This window comes from Apis cerana, linkage group LG7 (genome assembly GCF_029169275.1).
Source record: "Apis cerana isolate GH-2021 linkage group LG7, AcerK_1.0, whole genome shotgun sequence".
Classification (NCBI taxonomy): Eukaryota; Metazoa; Arthropoda; class Insecta; order Hymenoptera; family Apidae; genus Apis; species Apis cerana.
The window spans coordinates 8572693-8593140 of record NC_083858.1 but is presented as its reverse complement, the minus strand read 5'-3'; the positions used below and the strand labels follow the sequence as shown (position 1 = coordinate 8593140).

Sequence of the window (20448 nt, the reverse complement as noted above, 5' to 3'; positions counted from 1 at the left end):
CTGAAAAAAGAAGAAGAGAAATTCGTTTCGTAATTAATCAATAATAATTAAGAAAAATTCATAAATGTTTTACATAAAAATCCCTAATTAATCCTTAAAATTCTAAAAAATTTATTAATTTTGTTATTTCGTGAAATTTTTTTATACTATTTTGTATTAAAAGAATTCTAATACTTCAGTTTGGCTATCATTTGTAAAATCACAAATCTTTACTCTGTTTATGTTAAATTCTTATCATAATGATTTTCACTGTCACATAAGTAGTCACATTAGTAGCACTTGCATTAGAATTTTTATTTTAATATTTCTCATTATTCTCTTCAATTCTTGAAAATGGAAGTAAAAAAGTAAATTTTTAAAATGCCAAATCAAACAATCAAAAATCATCTGTTCAGATAAATTTCCAGAATCAAACTTTGAATACTCAAAATTTCTCAAAATTTTACAAAATATAAAAGTTTCTAATGTAAAATTAATTCAATTTCTCTATTCATTATTTCATAATATTAATCACGTACCAGGAAAAGCTCGCACTATTGTCAGACGACAAACGCCATTTCGATAATGGATTTCGTAGCATGAAGAATTCTCAATAATCCTCCCGTCCTTAGACCAAAGGATGTTAGGCTGAGGTTCAGCTTGAACGATGCATTCGAATCTTGCTGTTTGCCCGCTCACCACTGCTATATCTTTTAAAGGCTAAAATTTGGTGAATAATTAATCAACCGTTGAGTCAACGACGAAAAATGTCTCGTTTAATTGTGGATACGGTACCGTGATGAAAAGGGGTGCCTTTTTCGGTAGTATTTCTAGGTAAGGCTGAATCACTTCTTTGCTCGAGGCCACTCCATTAGTGGTTGGCCACGGTGATCCTAGAATAATCAGCTCGATTTAACTCGATTAACTAGAACAACGTACGAATATATATCTCGAGTATAGTGGAAAAAAAGTAGTGTTCACTGTATCGAGATATTCAAGAGTTGGCAGGAATTGGAAGAATTGCTTTAAAGAGAGAGAGAGAGAAAGAGAGAGAGAGAGAGAGAGAGAGAGAGAGAGAGAGAGAGAAACTGAAATTGTTTTGCACGTGTATATTTATGCACGATACTCTTTCAATGGAAAAGAGAAAAGCAGAAGAAAAGATAAAGATTGGAAGATGCAGAGGAGGAGAAAATAAAAAATGGTTGGTCGAGAAGCGGATCAAAACTCGAATTTTTCAACATGAGGGAAAACATCGAAAAGCAAACAAACAGAAATGTAAAAGAAAAATAGAAGTAAAACATTGTGTTCCATATAACATTTCAAATTCATACATCAAGGTAAATCCATAAATATTTTTTTTCCTTTCTCTCCAAGTGTAACACAGAAGAAATTGGAACAAACAATTTGAATTTCGCAAAATCATTTGGGGTAACAAGAATAAGATGAAACGAAAAATAGAAATAACACCCCAAAAGAACCGTATTCCATGTAACATATCAAATTCATACCAGGATGAATCATTAAATGATACACGTGAAATCAAATCCTCGCAAGCGAAGCCTCAAACAAATAACAAATCCAAATTTTCAAACCCAAAAAACGATTTAAACCAAAGCCAACATAAAATAGTACATATTAACTGTAACACATTCAATGCAGCAACACATTCAAAAATCGAAATAATTCTGCCTCGTGGTAGATATTCAATTTTGATAAATATAAAAAAAACAATAATAAAAAGTGAAAATGAAATTTTCATGTATCATATATGACGTGACTATATGCATTAACCGCCACGGAATAAATTTCTATGACGCGTATGTTCATGTCATCCATCATATAATAAGAGATCTCCATAAACTCGCGTCCCATTGAATATGTTAAGTTGGAAGCAAATACAATTACAATCGAAAGATGCAAAGGCAAAGTGAAAAATATCCGAATGCGCAAGTGATGAAAAGAGATAAAGAGCTAGGTAAACGCAAAACAAACGCGAAATGAAATAATAGGCTGATTAATATCGGCGCAGAAGCAGGTGAATACCTGCGGAGTCGACGTTGCTGGGTGGTCCTGTGGCACTACTGTATCTGGGGGAGAGACTTGGTAAGCTTGGGCTCAGGGAAAGCGGACTGGGCGTCGTATGGTCCCATCTGGACGGCGATGGTGAACAAGGTATAACGAGGCTGGGTGGCGCCATTGCGCTACCGCCATCTTGCTGCCTTTTTCTCGCGTTTCTCGCGTCTTCCGCCTCGGAGAACTCGCTCTCGGATGTTGGTTCCCATTTCACGGTCTTCGAAGTGCCAAATTTTCCCGTCGGTTTGCCCTGACGCGTCGAGGATGATATCGAACTGCTCCTCTTCGCGAAACCGTTCTCCCTTCTGGTTGTAGTGAACTCGTGGACGATGGGCACTTCGATGTCACTTGCTCGTCGTTGACCTTGGATGGTCCTGTTCGTGCTGGTCACTGTTCTCTTGCCTTCGCCAGGGAGCACAATCCCGAACTCGTAGCCGAAGTCGTATTTGAAGTATATGAGGCCGGTGTCTGGGTCGATATGCTTCGTTCCTGCATTTTTTTTTTTGGTTTTGGTTTTGATTTAATTTTTGGTGATTTTTTTATTGCGCTGTTTATGATATTTTTGTAGATTGCTAGCGGCGAGATTGGTTCTATTCGAAGATGTTTTAGTTTGAAGATTCATTTTGAAGAATCGAGGAGGAAGGGGCCATTGTTGAACTTCTTTTTTGATATAACGATATATAACAATGTAATAAAGATTCTTTTTTCGAATCATTAAGGGCATCGTTGAGATTTCTTTCTAAATATTATTTTAAATAAAAATTTAACGTATTCTTTGATAAAGGAAACTTCATTGAATGGTTTTTCAAGATAATATTTCCTGAATCGTTTATGACAGGGATTCGATTGTACTTTCTATTTTTCAATAATTTTAATCGTACATCATAATCTTTTATAAATTTAATTTCTCATTCTTAAGCAAATGCTTATTCGGTTTCATTATAATCAAATAATTTCTATTACATTAATTAAAATTTACACTTAATTTCTACGTTGTAATTGGAATTATATTACAGAGTCTAAATCGATTACCATGTTCCGAATGTCGAGACTCCTCTCTGTAAGTTCTGGGCTCGTCGCCATCACTTGCTCGACTGTCGGCCGGATGTTTCAGGATCGGCTTGCCTTGCTTCAGATCCGACTGGATGTCGCTGACGAATTTCTCGGTTTTCGACTTGAAGCTGGTGGTCATGTCGCTCATGTGTCGCGACGCGACGTCTGCGGATGTGTCAGATTTTTCGTGTTACGGGATAACAATGCTCGCCAGCGGGATATTCTTTATTTTCGTTCTTTTAGAAAGCGCGCAAAGGAAGAGAGACGGTTAGAGAAGAATGATCAAAGACAAAATGAAATTTTCTTTGGATATGAAAATGAATATGAATTTTAGATAAAGAATTATGAAAATATGAAAATAGATACTTTTTAATTATTAGAAACAAATATTTTGTTTCGATATCAATTAATATTTGTCATATTTTTTTATTCTATATATTAAGAATGTAATATAAGATATGAAAATAAATAGATAAATTTAAAAATTAAATTTTCGCGTCAAATGATAAAGTTATTAGACAAAAGCCCCAAATTTCAATAAATTATTCAAATATTCCTATCAAATAAACTCTTTCCTAATGTTTATTTCTTTAAATCCTCTCACAACAATTATTTTTCACAAGAATTTTAACTATTGCTTTCATAAATTGAAGCTTTTACAATACATATGTATACATCTAATCATTTATCAAGTATTTCCACAACAATAACTATTACTTTTCAGAATTTCTTTAATCTCTTCAGAAACACTATGAGACATCATTAAAACAACAAAACGGTGTCAAGTGAAATGAAATATCTTATTATTTTATAGCGATGATTCTTCAACAGATTTCAATTTCCTTTTCTCCCCTTTTCTACTAAAAATAATTTCTCCCTGAAGAAATTAAAAGCAAAAACTTTACATATACGTGTACAAATTCTCTCCGGTCAAATAACAAAAGCAACCCCCGCCGGCAAGCGTGCGCAAAAATATAGACATCAATCGTGATCCTTACGAGTAGCCGCCTTCTTCACATCGCTCCTTGAGATAAAACCGAATTCCGGAGGTGAGCCGGGCTTCAGCACCTCCTCCTGTCCCGAGCCAATATCCCTCGTCACCTGAGTTATCACCCTGCCCTCGTCCCGAAGTTGGGTCATCGAGGTTTGCCTCTTCAATATAGGTGGCCCAGTATCAAATTCCAACGGAGACACCACGTATTCCTGTCTGACAGGGGCGCTGGCCGACCTTGGCACCTTCATCGTGGGAGCTTGGACCTTCCTATACCTTGGTTCCTCAGTGTCGCTCTCGGGCGGAGCCCATCTCGCCCTGATCCTCGTGTCGATATCGCTCTCATAATCCGATTCCCTGAATTGACCTTGAACGAACTTCTTCGGGGTCGGCACTTTGAACGCCGTCTTCTGCCTTTGATCGGAGCTCTCGAAGCCTCTGAAGTCAGTGGCGGTGGATTTCTGATCGCCGAACTTAATCACCCGACTCGTTTGCTCGACAGTGACGATCCTTCTGCTGTTCTCGGTCGACTCATCCATCCTGACCGTCTTCTTCGTCTCTGTACCGATCGCGTTGTGGAAAGGTATGCCAGATCGAGCCTCGTAGTATGTCGGTTGAGGGGGTGCATAGGCTATCTCCGGCGGAGAGCCGGGAAGAAGAACTGTTTTCGGTTTGGTCGGCGTTGCGACTCTGTCCTCCTTCTTCTTCTCGAGCTCCTCGATGAATGGCACTCGAGGCTCCTTGGGCTTTCCTATTGGTACAAAATGAGTGACCCCAGCTGACCTCGTCGACGAGGCGAAGACATAAGCGGACAGAGGGCGCGCCGACTTTGGTTTCACTCGTCGTTGATCGAATTTTTCCTTTTTCATTCTCGATGGACGATCGAGCTTCCATTATCCAACGGTGTTGTAGTTTGAATTCTTTTTTTCTTTTCTTTTTTTTTCTAATTTTTCATTTCGTTTTGCGCGAAGCATCGTGCGAAACGCGGGTGTGTCTTGAAACGAGGGTGAAACCAGCGTGATATAGAGTGGAAAAGAAGAAGAAAAAGAAGAAGAAGAAAATGAAGGTTAGCCACAAAAGATGATGGGAGAAAGACTCGGAGAGAAAGCTGGGATACACAAAGTACGTACTTCGAGTGGCCGAGAAGAAAAGAGAGAAGCAAGCGAAGCAGGAAGAGAGGAGAACTTGTCTTGCGAGGTAAACAACGAGAAGGGAAGAAAGCTTGCCAGGAGGACTACTTGTTGTAAGCTGGAAAAAAGTCGTAAAGAGTGAGAGACCCATCGATATTGGCCAGTCGATTGTGTTCTGTTTGACGCTGTTGGAAAGCAATTCTTATTTTGACATTTCCCATAACCAATGTTTTATAAATGTTAAGTTTCGTTTACACTAAATAACAAAATAGTATTATTTTATTATATCGTTTATAATTTGGATACTCTTATAATAATTCCAGATATGCAGAAATATTATTTAACACAACATATTTTGAATCAATTTTTGGTAACTTGTTTCAGTCAATACGAATTATACATATCCCATTTATAATTAAAATTTTATATATACTTTCTTACACAAAAGATTTTGTTACATAGTATAAACGTAACTTTATATAGTATTTATGGAAAAAAGAACTACTAGTGTGATTGATACTAAGCACAATTTTTAATAAATTCGTGTATATTCAATAATATCGTAAGAGGAAGTTCTCGTTTTACGTCAGGATTTATAAATACCTGGACCAGCGAGATTCGGTTTCACGGATCTGAAAGATTGGTCGTCGCTTTCATAGCCTCGCGGTTTCCAAAGGGGTGGTATTCTGCCGTCGTAGTCGCTCTCGTAGTCGCTTTCGCGAAATTCGCCCTTCACGAATTTGGAAGGACTCGGAGAGGGCGGCAGAATTTTTTTCGTTGTCTCTAACTTCTTGTGCGATTGATCCGTGGTATAAATAGTTTCCTGGAAAAAAGTAAATATGTTATTTTCATGTAAATACATTTCAATCGTTCACAAAATAGTAAACAGTAACGAAAAACACAAAAACATACAATTAGTTCTCAATCAGTTTTTGCACAACTAAGTTTAGAAATATTTTGTTTATTATTTTCTATATTATTATCTATATTATTATCTATTTTAATTTTTCATTATGTATGTTTCAATATGAAATATTTCGCTATATTGAATTTATATATGCGAAATAAAATGAAAGCATTCAAAACTTAGAATCCACTTTGAGTAATAAGAAACTCGAAGGATGCGTTGGAAATTATTATAAAATAAAAAATACGTATCAAAAATCATTTCAAACTTGAACAATTCTGTTAAAATTAATATTCTAATATAAATTTCATTAATTTAATAAATGATCAAAAATGATCAAAATATCTACCGATTGAGAACTAGATAAAGCAACAGAACTATATATCCAACTCTTCATGTGTACTTATATAAATAAATTAGTTAAAAGTGCACAACATTGCAAATATTAGCTTAACACAAAAAGTTAAGAAAAAAACGACATTTGTTAGACGCATCACTTCATTCGATTAAACAAAGAATCGTTCTTCTTCGTTCCAAACAAATCCACTCCGATCACACTGTCCTCTATGTAGATCAAGCGGTGCAAACACACTTCTCGAACCTTCGTGGAACTGAATCTCGATGGGGACGCGGAAGATACGTAGCTCTTCTCAACGAACGAACTACGTTGTTGTTGAACCGGTGGTTGTACAGGTTGTTTCGTAACCAAGGGAGCGGATGGCGCGATGAACGATTCTTTCTTCTGTTGCTGCTGTTGTCGGCTATCGTAACTTTTGCTCTCGAAATATTCCGATCGACTTTCCGAATACGAGGTACGAGACTCCATATGCGAGGTCATAGACGATGAAGATTCGTGTTTGCCAAAGCTTTTTTGCATCGATTGAATCGATGACTTCTGTTGAAAAGGCTCATCCGTGTCTGCCATGTAACCACTTTCTTGTTGGAACGTTTTTATCTTGAATTTAGGAGATTCTGGCTTTTTCATGGGTGGACTCTTTGGAGTTGGACTCTTCGCTGGTTGGACGTAGATAGGTGGAGAGCCTGGTTTCAATTCGATAGCAGGTGGTTGGCCTACTTGGAACTTTTGTTGCTGCTGTTTTATCTCTCTTTCTTGCCTCTTAACAGTGGTAGCGATAGTCTTCTTGCACACTTTTTCCTGTTGTTCCTTGGTAATCACCGGTCTAGGTGGACCTACAGTCGATGGAGGCACTTCAAATTTAGATGGAGGAAGTGGTTCAGGCTCGGTTGATCTAGGTCTGGTTGGCTTAGGTACTGGAGCTTGGACTCTTCTATAACGTGGCTCCTCGCCATCACTCTCGTACGGCCTCCATTTTGCTTTCATGTGACCGTCCATATCCGATTCATAGTCGCTTTCCTGAGTGAAACTTCCTTTGATGAATTTCGTAGGAGTTGGTGGAGGAGGCACCTTCTTCATCGGTGCAGATGTAGGAGAAGGCTTGAATGGAAATGGTTCCAGAGGTTCGATAGGTGTAGATTGTTTGGCTGGAATCGGCGGTGGAGTCATTTTGACGTCTTTCGGAGGCAGTGCTGGAGGTTCTTCCTTTTTCGGCACAGGAGGAATAGTTCTGATTCCTCCTGGAGGGATCTTAGCTGGCTGATGCTCCAACGACACTTCCAAGTTCTTTTCTATCTTCTCGATTTTCTTCTCTTTGACTATCGGTGCTGGAATATATCCGATTTCCGGAGGTGGGCCAGGTTCTAAAATAATTTGCTCAGTAGGTGGAGTAAGATGGTACAATTGGATCACGGGTCTTTTAGGTGGTTCCACACTCCTGACAAGACCAGGAGCTTTTAAATCATCCGAGCCTGTCCATTTTTTCGAATATTTCTCCTCGAACTTTTCAGACTTTTCCAGCTTCTTAATATCGCTCTCACTAGTGTACTTCTCATACAGAGATTTCTCTTCCATCTTGTTCACCACGTGATCTACTTTAATTGTTTCCGCGTTGTAGATAATCGGTTGCGTTTTCGGTGGTGACGGAGCTCTTTTCGAGATCTTCTCCATCGATTCCTGTTTCGAACTCCAGGATCGCCTCTCAGTCGTGCTGGACGATTCCATGCTGGTTTTTCTGATACCACCTTCAGGCGTCTCTTCGACTTCCTTTTTAAACTCCTTCGACGAACTCTTGTACTCTTCACCAGGAGTTTGCCATTCTTGTTTGAATCTCGACTCTTCTTGCGGAGGCCACGATTTCCGGCTAGACTCGGCACACTTCTTTGCCCAAGATTTTTCCATAGCCAAGGCGTCAGCCGATGGTCTGGGCGACGTAGATCTGAGTATCTCTTGATGACTTGACGCTGCAGAGTGACACCTGTATTCTGACAGATCAGTGGATATATGTGATCTAGTTTCCACATCAGACGACGATGACCAAGGTCTGCTAGGAGACATAGCTCTGAACGAAGACACATAGTCCCTTTTCTCGTGGATTTCCTTTCTCACGCAAGGCTCCTCGACTACCTCTTTCTTCTCGAGCTCAAAGGATAGTGGTGGCGTGGAAAACATTGGGGCTACCTTTGGAGAAGGCGTGGGGAAAATCTTCACACCGCCAACAGGCGCATCTATTGGGGACAGAGTTCTATCGAAGGATTCTTGGAGCTGTTTAGCCTTGATCGATACTTCAGGGCGTTTTTTTTTTAACTCTTCCGGCTTCGGCATGTAACCAATTTCCGGTGGAGGTTCTGGCACCAAATTAAAACCCTCCAATAATTCTGACTTGCTTTCCATTTTACTTTCCACTTTACTCTCCATTTTTGATGACATTATCAGAGATCCTTGAACAGACGATGATCCTGAGCTAACTGTTTCTTTCACGATTGTCTTTTTGGTTTCTACCGAAGGTGGCTTATACGGTTCGTACGGAAAATCGAACAGTTTATTGTCAACTCCACGAGAAGCTGTACTCCCTTGCTCCAATTTCGTGAATATCTCATGGACAGCTTTCTTCGTCGTTTGAATCTCTGCAGGTTTCGGTTCAGGTTTCTTTACCTCCTGGAACGTAGTGGATCTCTCGTAGTTCTTCGTCAATTTTCCAACCTTCACTTCGTGTCCATCAGCATCGTCCACTAATTTAATCATCTCTTTGGGACCTTTAGGCGTAGTTTCCGTTTCCTTCGTCATCGATTCGAAGAAGCTCAATGCATCCTTTTTGGCTATTGTTGATGTTTCTATATTTTCGTTCTCGATCTTCGTCCTCTCCTCGATCACTGTAGCCTTCGGCTCAGCGCCTTTCTTCTCGACTTCTTCGCGAATCACTTCCCTCGTTACTATCTTTTCTTCCTTCCTTGGCTCCGGTATGATTGGCGTCTTGTGCTCCAACTTCATGTGGAACTTTTGTTCCGATTTTGATTGCGATTGATGTGATTCAACCGTAGACGAGATTGTTTCCGAACGACTCATCCTGCTTTCCGGCTCCTCTATCTTTTCTATGGTTTTGGTCGTTTCTGATATCGAGGTGGATGACACAATAGGTGTCGTTTTTAACGGCGGAATCTGTTGAATCGTCGTTGTTGAAGGAAGTTTGCTAGAAGGAACCTCTCTCTTCTCTTCGTCGGACTAAATACGAATACAGTGCTTTATACTTTGTCTCGTATCGAAAATTTTAACAAAATTTATTATTGTGGATTTTTAGGGCATCCGAGTTTTGTTAATTTTTTTTTTTTTTTTTTTTTGATAAATAATTAGAGGGATTTGATCTTATATTAGGAAGTTGTTTGTTTTATTTCAAATTAGATATTATTTAGAGATTGTATTCTATATTTGGAAATACAAAGTTGACTCGAATCTTTCTTCTTTTTTTTTTTTCTTTATTAAAAAATTAATTATATTGAAGATTGAATTTTATATCGAGAAATATTGGAAATTTTTATTGAAAGATTAATTATTAATCAGAGAAAATAATTACCTGAGTAACTTTTTTGTCTTGCACATTCTCGTAAATAACAGTTTTATGAACTTCCGTCATAGTGTCAGGCGTTGGCTCGAAGACAGCAAAGTCTGCTATACTTTGGGCTTCACCACCGGCATTTATTGCTCGAACCATATATTTTCCTGCATGCGCTTTTTCAGCTAAAAATTCATTTCATTTAAAATTAATAACTTTAAAATTATTAACGTAAATAATTTTTTAAAGATAGAAATTACCTTTATCGATAACGAGCATGTAACAATTTCCTTGTTGCTTAATTCTCAATTCAGGTGGACGTTCTTTGATAGGCACATCGTCCTTGAACCATGTAACCGTGGGTTCCGGTGTTCCTGTGATTTCTACCTCCATATTGACTCGTTCTCCACGTTTCACAACTTGAGCTTGCAATCTTCTGCCGAATACCGGTGGGAATATCGTTTCTGAAATTTATGGAATAACGTTAATCGTGTTGCAGAAATTAAATTAAATTGAAATATAAAAAAAAATAAATTTATCAATAAATTATATCAAAAAATAAGTTCAAGTTCAAAATATTAAGATAGAAATATTTTTAAAATCCTTTAATGAGATTTCTTTCGATTGAAAGTTCGTAATCGTCAAATTGTATACTTTTTACGACAAGATCAGCCGTGCTACTAGCAGAACCGACTTCGTTGCTCGCCGTGCAAGTGTATCGTCCCGCATCCTTAACATTTACGTTCTTCAGTTCCAAACGGACATGATTATGAGCGTAAGTGATCGTCATTCCATCTTTCGTTTTCAATTCTTGCCCGTTCTTCGACCAGCTAATTGAAGGTTGAGGGAATCCTGTAATTGAAATAAAATTTCCTAATTTATCATTCAACTTGCCAAACTTAATCTGTTAAATCCATTTCTATTTTTCAATGTAATTAGAGAAAATATTAGTTCAAAATTAAAACTAATCATATTAATTAATTAATACAAGATGATACTTCCACTTTTTAGTTATATAATAGTGAAAAGTAATAGTGAAGTTTTCACGGGCAATTTATGAATTAAGATTGCATATATTTACGATATACATTTATATATTTTATATAATTATTATTGCAAGTTAAGAGAATATGATCTTTATTTTCTCTTTTACCATCGATAATTCCTTCGAGGATAATATCAGTGCCCTGATCCACGATCATCCCTGTGAGAGGCGAAACGAATCTCGGCGCAGTCGACTTTCTGGTTGGTTTCGATATTTGCGCAGCTTTGACATCCCTTTGTTTAATCCCTTCCTCGTCTTGAGATACCACCACAGTTTTTTCTTGACGAATCTCGCCTGGTTGGTCTTGAATGATCTTTTCGTGTTCCTCGACTTTGTACGACTGTTCAAACAAAGTAACATTCACTGTCGATATTCCTCTCTCCTTCGCAATTTTCAATTCTCTTTACTTCAAAATATATATATATATATTTCCAAAAGTAATAAAATTCACAAAATAAAATATCCTTTTTACTCGAAAAGAAAAGAAATTTATATTTTTTTTTTATATATTATTAATTTATACATTAAAACAAAATTTAACGATCCACGAACAGAATATTGTTTTTTTCTTATAATTTCCTTCGTATAAATCTTTTAAATTACTTTTATTAAAAATAATTATTTATATATATATTTATATATTTCCATCTCATCTCAATTTAGATATCAACAAAAATTTCACAATCGCATCGATTGAAAATCCAATATTACTATTTTGTACAATTTATTTACAATATTTTAAATTTTTCTGATTAAAATCGAAATAATTATTACACAAAGTTAATATTGAAACATTCTTATTTCATTTATATCGCTCATAGAATTATAATTATTGTATGCTTTAAAATTAACAAACCTGCACAACAGGAGGCGCTCCATTCTCCGAGGACAATTGTTCCGTGCTATGTACAGTGGTCTTCACGGACACGCTAGTGGGTTCTTGTCCTGGTTTCGCCAAGGTGGAGGATGTAGTGGACGAGATGTACTCTTTCTTAGTCGTCTTATGGGTGGTCGTAGACTCGGTGATGGTCTGCGACATCTTGGTCAACACCTGGCTCTCCCCCTCGCCCTCGGACTTCTCTGAGGAGAAGTGTTTCTCGCTGCTGCTCGCTGCGTGCATTTCGTCGGCGGGCAATCTTTCGATTAAGTCGACCACCCTCTTTTCCCCAACTTTTCTCACCTCCTCCACCGACCTGCCACCTGACGAGCATGATTAATTCGGATATCAATAGATCGCCCTCTGATTCTTTCTTCTTTTTTTAGTTCTAAGACTAAGTGTAGCTCTAAGAGTCAGAGGATACGTCAGCTCTTCGCCATCCGGAAAAAGGAAATTTGGTGTTTGAATTTTAATTAGTTTATGTATGGAATGTAATGGTGGTGAATTGTCTATGTAATTAATTTATGATGGATAATTATTATTTTTATATTTTATTTATTAATTTAGGCCAAGTTTGATTTTATTTTTTTTCCTGCTTTATTGACTATATATAAAGTATCACGTGAAAGAAGTGAGTCATTGAGTTCTTGTCATGCCAAAAATGACCTGGAAAAGTTGATATATTTGCTATTTTATTGTTAAGATAAGATAGATATTAATTATTATTTGTTTCATGAAAATAATAAATATTTATAAGTAATATATAAACTATAATACGATAATTCAATAAATGATATATGATATATAATAATATATGATATAAAAATTTATATATATTTTATAAGTATCTGTCTTATTAATCGATCTCATCAGAATAAAATTAATTCTGTATATACATAGAATTTATGTAATTATAGTAATGAGTAAAAAAATAATGAATCTACTCTTTGATTTAATTGTATAATCTATATATCTAGTAAATATAATAATTTAAAGTAATAAAAAATTAAATGATTATTAAAAATACTATAATAAACAAATAAAAAATAGAGGTACAAAGAATCAATTATAATCAATTATTGTAATTAGTGTATATGATTTTATACTCCGAGATCGTCATTACACAACAGATTGTATGAAAATAACTTAGCTACAAAGTGAACGTGGAGTATAAAGAGTATATATTTAAAATATAAGGCACAAGACGAATGTCATCGAAAAATGTCCCGAATTTCATTCACGTTCTGCGGTCAACCTAAACTCCGGACAATTTGGCATCGAAGGAAGGCACGCATACCAAATATAATTTCACTCAACAAAATGGAGCACATTTGTCAAAGGAAAAAAAACAAGTATGAAATATACAAATATATTATACCGTGTTATAGAGGCACGAATAAAAGGTCACTAAAAAATATTGAATATTTCTTTGAATATTTTAAATTGTTAGATTTTGATCAATTTTTATTTTTGTCATTGTCATGATTTGAGAAATATTCAAGGCAAGAACGTCAATTTTTAACTTTCCACTGAAAAATAGAATAATAAATTCATATTACAACTTTTTAAATATTTTTTACTATTTTGAAAATTTTAAACTTGAATCTTATTGCATTATCGATTTGAGAAATTAATACGTATTATTAAGCTAAAATAATGGAAAAATTCTAGTTTATCTCAATCTTCAAAAAAGTTATAAAGAAAAATAACAAAAGCCAGAATTATTTTAAAATTCTTCTTAATTGATTGATTGAAAAAGAATTTTTAATAATATAAATTAACAAGAAAAAAATCATAATAGATCGATCAATTCAATTCAATTTATATAATTGAAAAGAACCCAGAATTTTTATAAGATTACAAAGAACTTTCTTCTTTATTATTAAAAAGCGATGTAAATATATCGATCGAAAATCATGAATATTCGCAAATCGAGTCACATTAATATATTGAATCACGGATGTATTAATAGTTGGCCCGTTTTAATGCCACATTAGAATCGTCGAATTTGAATCCGCGTGGATGGTGCAACAAGAAATTGCCCTGCAGAAATTCCGCGTCTATTCGATTCTAAGCAGCAACCGGAAACGGAACTTGAGGACGTAGACGTTACTCAAACGTGAGCGAATGAAAAAAGTCGTGTCGAACGTGGGAATAGACACGATCTTCGATCCCCTTTTAGAAATATCTTCGCACCTTTCTCTTTTTTTTCGAAAGATAGGAAAAAGGTGTAATTGGCGTGTAAACGAAAGAAACATCGAAGAATCTTAATGAGAATCGCGTGTTTTATGGGCATGGTTATGGAGAATACTAGTTTTTTTTTTTTAAGGAAATTTATTTCTTTGAAATTTTGAGATAATAAGAATGACCTCGATCTCATCTTTTTCTTCGAAGAAAGAACCAGTTTAGTTTCCTATTAAACTTGTTGTTGCTGTTAAAAATGAATGAGACTCGAGATTTTGATTCTATTAGAAATAAGTTAGATACAAGCGAATATTTTCTTTTGTAATATTAAGTTACACTTAGAAAATTGTGATTCCATAAGATTGTATTTATAATGAAATTTAATGCTGCTTTGCTAATTTAATTTATTTGCATTAATTTGATCTAAGATAAACTCTTAGATCTAAGAGAAAAAGAATTACTAATGCATGCATATTTATATATTATATTACACAAAGAAAGAATTATTAATATATATATTGTTATTATACTATTAATAAATAAATAAATATTATTATCAAAATATAAAGCAAAATGTTAAAATTTTTATCTTTGCTCGTTCAAATAACATAATATTGTTATTCATACATATCTGTGATGTTATATAAAATTAAATTTTTGATACATGAAGAAATAAATATATATATTTAATGAAAAATATATAATTTTATAATTATTATCCATATTTATGATCCCACTTATAAATTGATAAAATGAATTTTCTAACAATTATTGCATTCCTTTTTTAATTACGATTAATAAAAAAATATGAATAAAAACTTTAATTAATTTATAATTTCCTAACAAATCTAACTTATTCCCAAAAAAAGAATTGATTAAAATTTGCAACAAGTTTCACACCAATCGAAAGAAGTGTGTGTACATTGGCCAAGAACCAAAAAGCGATACTCTCGAACCGAGAATTCATCCCGACATATCTGGACCGCGAAAATTCGGCACAACTCGTCCTGAATTTACGCACGAAATCACGAAACATCCGAGTTCGAGTCATTGGTCCAGCGAAAGCGTTATTTACGGAGGATCTAAAATTTATTCCCTCGCGTTCATCGTTGGATATCTCTCTCTCTCTCTCTCTTTCTCTCTCTCTCTCTCTCTCTCTCTCTCTCTCTCTCTGAGAAATTACACGATTTCAAACTTTATCGATTTTGTCGAAAGGTTAAGTTGCATGTTTCAACTCGAATCGTCTCTTGGTTTTTTCTGTAGAAGCCCTTCGCGCGGGCCGACAAAATATCTTGCCCACGAATCAAAGACAGAAATAGTTCACCTAGCAGACGAGATCGAAATCCACCGGGACATCCGACTTATTAATCCGAGCGCGGGATTTCGAATGACATTTCGAATTACGGTCACCTGTTTCGGCGTGAAAAAGATTGAGTTAAATTCGAGTTTCGAATAAATTTGACGAAAGCTTTTGCAAATAAATTTAATAATTGTTGAATTAAAAATTCAGAAAAAAAAGAAGACTTGGCAAAATTCTCTTCTATAGAGAGATAAATTTGTTCTAAATTTGCAATAGTTAATCGTCTGTAAAGTTATTATATATTTTGATCTATTAATAAAATTTTTAAAACGTATTTTGATTAAAATTCAACTATACATAATTCTATAATTACAATATTATTTTTTTTTTATAAGATCACAACAATATTCTTCTGATCCCCAAACACTATATTAATAAATATTATATTACTTACAAATTAAATCACTAAAAGTTCAAGATTAATTGAACAATTTTTGAATTTACATCAACTACATAATCTAGCTCAAAAATTGCGACGATTTACAATGTACACTTAAAACATCACAATCGATCACAAACTCCTCGTTCCATTTACCTCGAGCACAAGTTCCAGATTCGTAAATCACCCGCGGCTCGAACAAATCTCGTGTCGATTTATGGGGTGAGTCGATGGTCGAGTCGAATGGGCACGATAGGAGCGAGGCTCCCCGAAGAAGACACGCTCGAATTCCCTGGGTTAGCGACTCTGGACTAGGCTACGCGCCGGGTATTCGTGCCGACAAAAATAACGCGCTTTATGCGTGTGTGCACCGACTGAGAGAGAGAGAGAGAAAGAGAGAAAGAGGGAGGATGGAAGGGAGAGAGAAAGAGAAAGAGAGAGGGAGGGAGAGAGAGGGAGAGAAAGGGAGAGACAGGGAGAGACAGGCCTTCTCTTCGTCACACGGGGGCTAAGAGAACACGGAAATCGAATAGACCTGACCTGTCCTCGAGGGGATGGTGCACCTTGTTCAAGTGGTTTCATTGATGATTTGAAAGGAGATTTTTGTGTTGATAATAGGAGGACTGTGTGTTTTTATCGTTGATGAAATTCGGGGGAAGAGGAAGGGTGAATGAATTTCGTTGTATTTTTAATTTGTCTAATTTCAATTTTATCATTCGTCACGGTTTTATGATTTAATTAGATGTGCATTTAGATTATTTATAAGTATTTTAATGTGTTACAATATGTTTATTAAAGGAAATTTAATTCATTAAAGAGAAATTAAAATGTTTTAAGAATTGGCAATGATCATATACACTTTTCAATTTTGTTATTTGTGTTATCTGAAGATTATATGAAAATTAAATATTGATAAATTGAAAGAGTAGAGCTTGTTATATTTCTATTTTAAAAATAAATTTCGTTGATATTACAATTTTTAATAAAGATTAGAATTAGATTAGATTAGAATTAGAATTTGTCAATATTTTTTTAATTCCTATTAAAAAATTAAATCTCACATGATTTAATCTTGTTATTTGTGATTTTTGGAGATATATGGAATGATATCTCATTAAAAAATAATAATGTTTTATAATAATCAAATATTTTAATTTAGTTCCATCAATTTTCATGATAAAATATTCAAAACAGTTAGATTAATGAAAATAATAACAAATGATATGATATATTCTTGGGAAGATGTTAAATTCATCCTTATGTTTTCCTCTGGAATGTTGAATCATACTGAACCATAATGATGTTATTTCTGGAGTTCAAACTTTGAAGGTACACTAGCAGTTTGATGGTCACGTTGTTACTAATTCGGTAACATTGACTGTTTACATTACAGAAATTAATCCTGATCCATAAGCATTAATTTTCTAAATATTAAGAGTTCGATGTAATCAACGTGAAACAATCTTACTCTGTTATCGATAAAAACTAAAATATAGAGAAAAATACATATATTCACATGAAACTGTGCACATTATTGAACAAAAGGATTTAGAATCTAACATTTTCCATACAATCGGAATAAAAAATTTAAGAAGAAGAAGAAAAAAGAATCAGAATTTTGCTAAAAATATAAAATCTAATAATAAAATTAGCAAAAGATTCGATATACCTGTTACTGGAAAAATAATTCAACATTTTTAGCAGTGTCAGAATTCGTAATAAATAACGAAATTGTGAAATAATATCATTATAATCGCAATACACAAACACAAGTTTTCTTTATCATAGATCGATGATCTGTATACACTTACTCAAAAGTATTACAGGATGATAGATATTTGCTGGAGATCATAAATATTAAATTGGATGAATATTTTCATAAAATTATTATCACAGAAAATTATATAATTTATTATTACTAAGATTATTATTAAGAAAAATATTTCTTCACATCTAACAGCTACTTAAATTTCATCTATTTTAAATGAATAGTACAACAATTTTTGAGTGAGAATGTACATATAAGTGTTTATATAATAGATTGCACACATACAATATTTTGGCCACTATTTTACCAAATTGTAAAAACATATGAACTATATGTGAAAATTACAAAAAATTATTTATATAAAAATTTATGTATAAATACTTTATTGCAAAATTATAGGACGATATTAAAGTAATCTGTATCTGAATCTAACAGTGTAATTCTGTTATTGCATCAGAGAACATGAAACAAATAAAAATATAGTTCAATATTTGTCTATAATACTCAATAACAAATCATTTACTAACAAATTTGTATAAAACACGTTTTTCTTATTTTCACTTATACACCGTGCTCCTATAAAGTTTGCAAAACATCCTGTACGATATACATATCAATTTGAAATTAGCACTTTGAACGAACGAAAAATCAATCGAATCGAAGTCATTATTTTCACCAAACTGTGAATTTTGCAAAAATTACGGATTTCACGGACAATTTGGTGTACAATTTGCGGAGCATATGTTATAAAATCAGGAGTAAAGCGAATCGATCGGGCAGACTAATGTTTCTACACGGATCGCGTTCTACATGGACACGTACAGGTGGGCGTAGAAACGTCAGATTTAATTGCCGCGGCATGTGCACCGACCTAATATTAGTCGTGACTCAAAGTGACTTTTCGTCGGTGAAAGAAGAGAAAAGAGTTTGTTTAGTCGCCCTGGTTAAAAATAAGACCCTTCCCTTCTATATTACAGGCTGGTTCGCGGTAATGGATCATGGGATACGGGCGTACCCCGTCGAAAAGAGTTTACTCGATGGCGAAACGGAAACCAATATTTACCATTTCGGTCCACGCACGAGCCGAGAAGAAGAATGGCGCTACCGTTCGTTCATATTATTTCGATAAAAAAGTTATTTCCCGTGAGAAGATAAAACATTGTTTGGAAAACAAATGTAATGCGTAGAAAATATTAAAAAAAAAAAACAAAGATTTTTCTATGGATATAAAATATAAAAAACAACCTAATTATATTATCTTGCAAGATAAAGTATTTGATGTTTAAGTATTGAATTTATTTAAAAATACAACGTTTGATTAATGATAATAAATGTCGTGCTTAAAGAATCTTCTAGAGAAATAAAGAATAAATGCGGCCCTGAATTTATAAATAAAAGAAAATTAGGGGAGAGGATATGGAAAATATTCGTATAAAAAATCGAAACACAACATGAATTCTTTCAAACGGAAGAAACTTAAAAATTTCGAAACCGAGGAAACGGAAGAGATATTGAAAAAAAAAATTGAAAAAAAATCTTAACAAAAGAAACGAAACCGAATTTTCAAAGCCGTGGGTGGTCGAGCCAATTTTTCACGCCACTGAGAGAGAGAGAGAGAGGTGTCGAATTTCAGATAGTTCGTCGCTGTCGCAACATCTTGCCGCTGCGTATCTCTTATCCGCGCCTACGTGAACTATCCATCCCTTTCTCGATCATCGAGGTTTCTCGCTTTCGCTATGACAGCGCCTGAAGTCGCAGATCGGCCAGCTTGGTGAATGAAGCTGCCATTCGACTTGGATAAACGCGTATTAATAACTCCGTGGCACCGTTGCCGGTCTCGACCGATATTTTGGCAACGTGTGCTAACCAATTTACCGTAAATTGCGGCTGGCAATAAAAAAATCGTAATCGTCTCGCGCGAAAAGATCGAAATCGGATCGGGGATATTTCTATATTGTATTTTGGAATTTGTTGATGTAATCGAGAGGAGCATAAATTTCAAAGATATTACGGGAGAATTGGTATTATTTTTATTTTCGAGGGAAGCGCGTTCGATACTCGTCCACGTGGAAAAGTATTTATAAGTTAATGTAATGGACATACGAAAAAGAAAAAAAAAATTATTAAATTGAGAGAAATAAAATAAAATAATAATATTAAGTGATAATTATGGTAAAAATATGGTGAAATGATGAAAAGTAAGTGGGAAAATAAAATGATAGAGACAATAGAGAAAAATTATAACGAAACGGAAGAATTTTTTTCCTTCTTAATGAAAAGCAACGGTTGTTCGAAATGATTTTCTAGATTAAATTAGATTAATTGCTTACCGATCTCTAGACGAGCACTGCAAATCGCTTTTCCAGCAGCGTTCTCCGCCACGCAGGAAATCGTACCGGCATGCGTACTTCCGGTCTCTGGAATCGTCAGCACTTGTCGATCCCCGCTGACCGAGACCAAGAAGTCCTTGCCGTGGACGGGGCGATCGTTAAATAACCATTGAATCTGAAATTACATTCTACATCAATTAATATTCGATATATTTGTATCAATTCCAAATATATATTATATATATATAAAATTACATATTTTCACGATTAATACATTACATAATTAACAAATATCGTTGCATCGTCACTGCGAATCACAAATTAAAAAAAATTTCAGAGCTTTTTTAATACTTCGACGCACGTGAAAATAAATTACAGTTAAGGAAGATTTCCCTAACTGCTTCGAACGAGAAAACGCGTTCTCTTACAGTTACAAATGAGAGCACGTACTCCAAACGGATTGCATC

General features: G+C 34.8%; 1 protein-coding gene across 1 annotated transcript in view; it reads right to left on the bottom strand.

Moving 5' to 3' along the window:
- LOC107993146 (titin) overlaps positions 1-20448 on the bottom strand; it is a 207009-nt gene that overhangs the window by 135536 nt on the left and 51025 nt on the right. The window contains 13 exon segments of the mRNA XM_062077058.1: positions 519-699; positions 775-872; positions 2023-2541; positions 3085-3270; positions 4104-4847; positions 5830-6049; positions 6735-9710; positions 10060-10223; positions 10299-10502; positions 10693-10890; positions 11192-11423; positions 11940-12283; positions 19982-20156. Of these exon segments, the coding sequence (XP_061933042.1) occupies positions 519-699; positions 775-872; positions 2023-2541; positions 3085-3270; positions 4104-4847; positions 5830-6049; positions 6735-9710; positions 10060-10223; positions 10299-10502; positions 10693-10890; positions 11192-11423; positions 11940-12283; positions 19982-20156 (6241 nt within the window).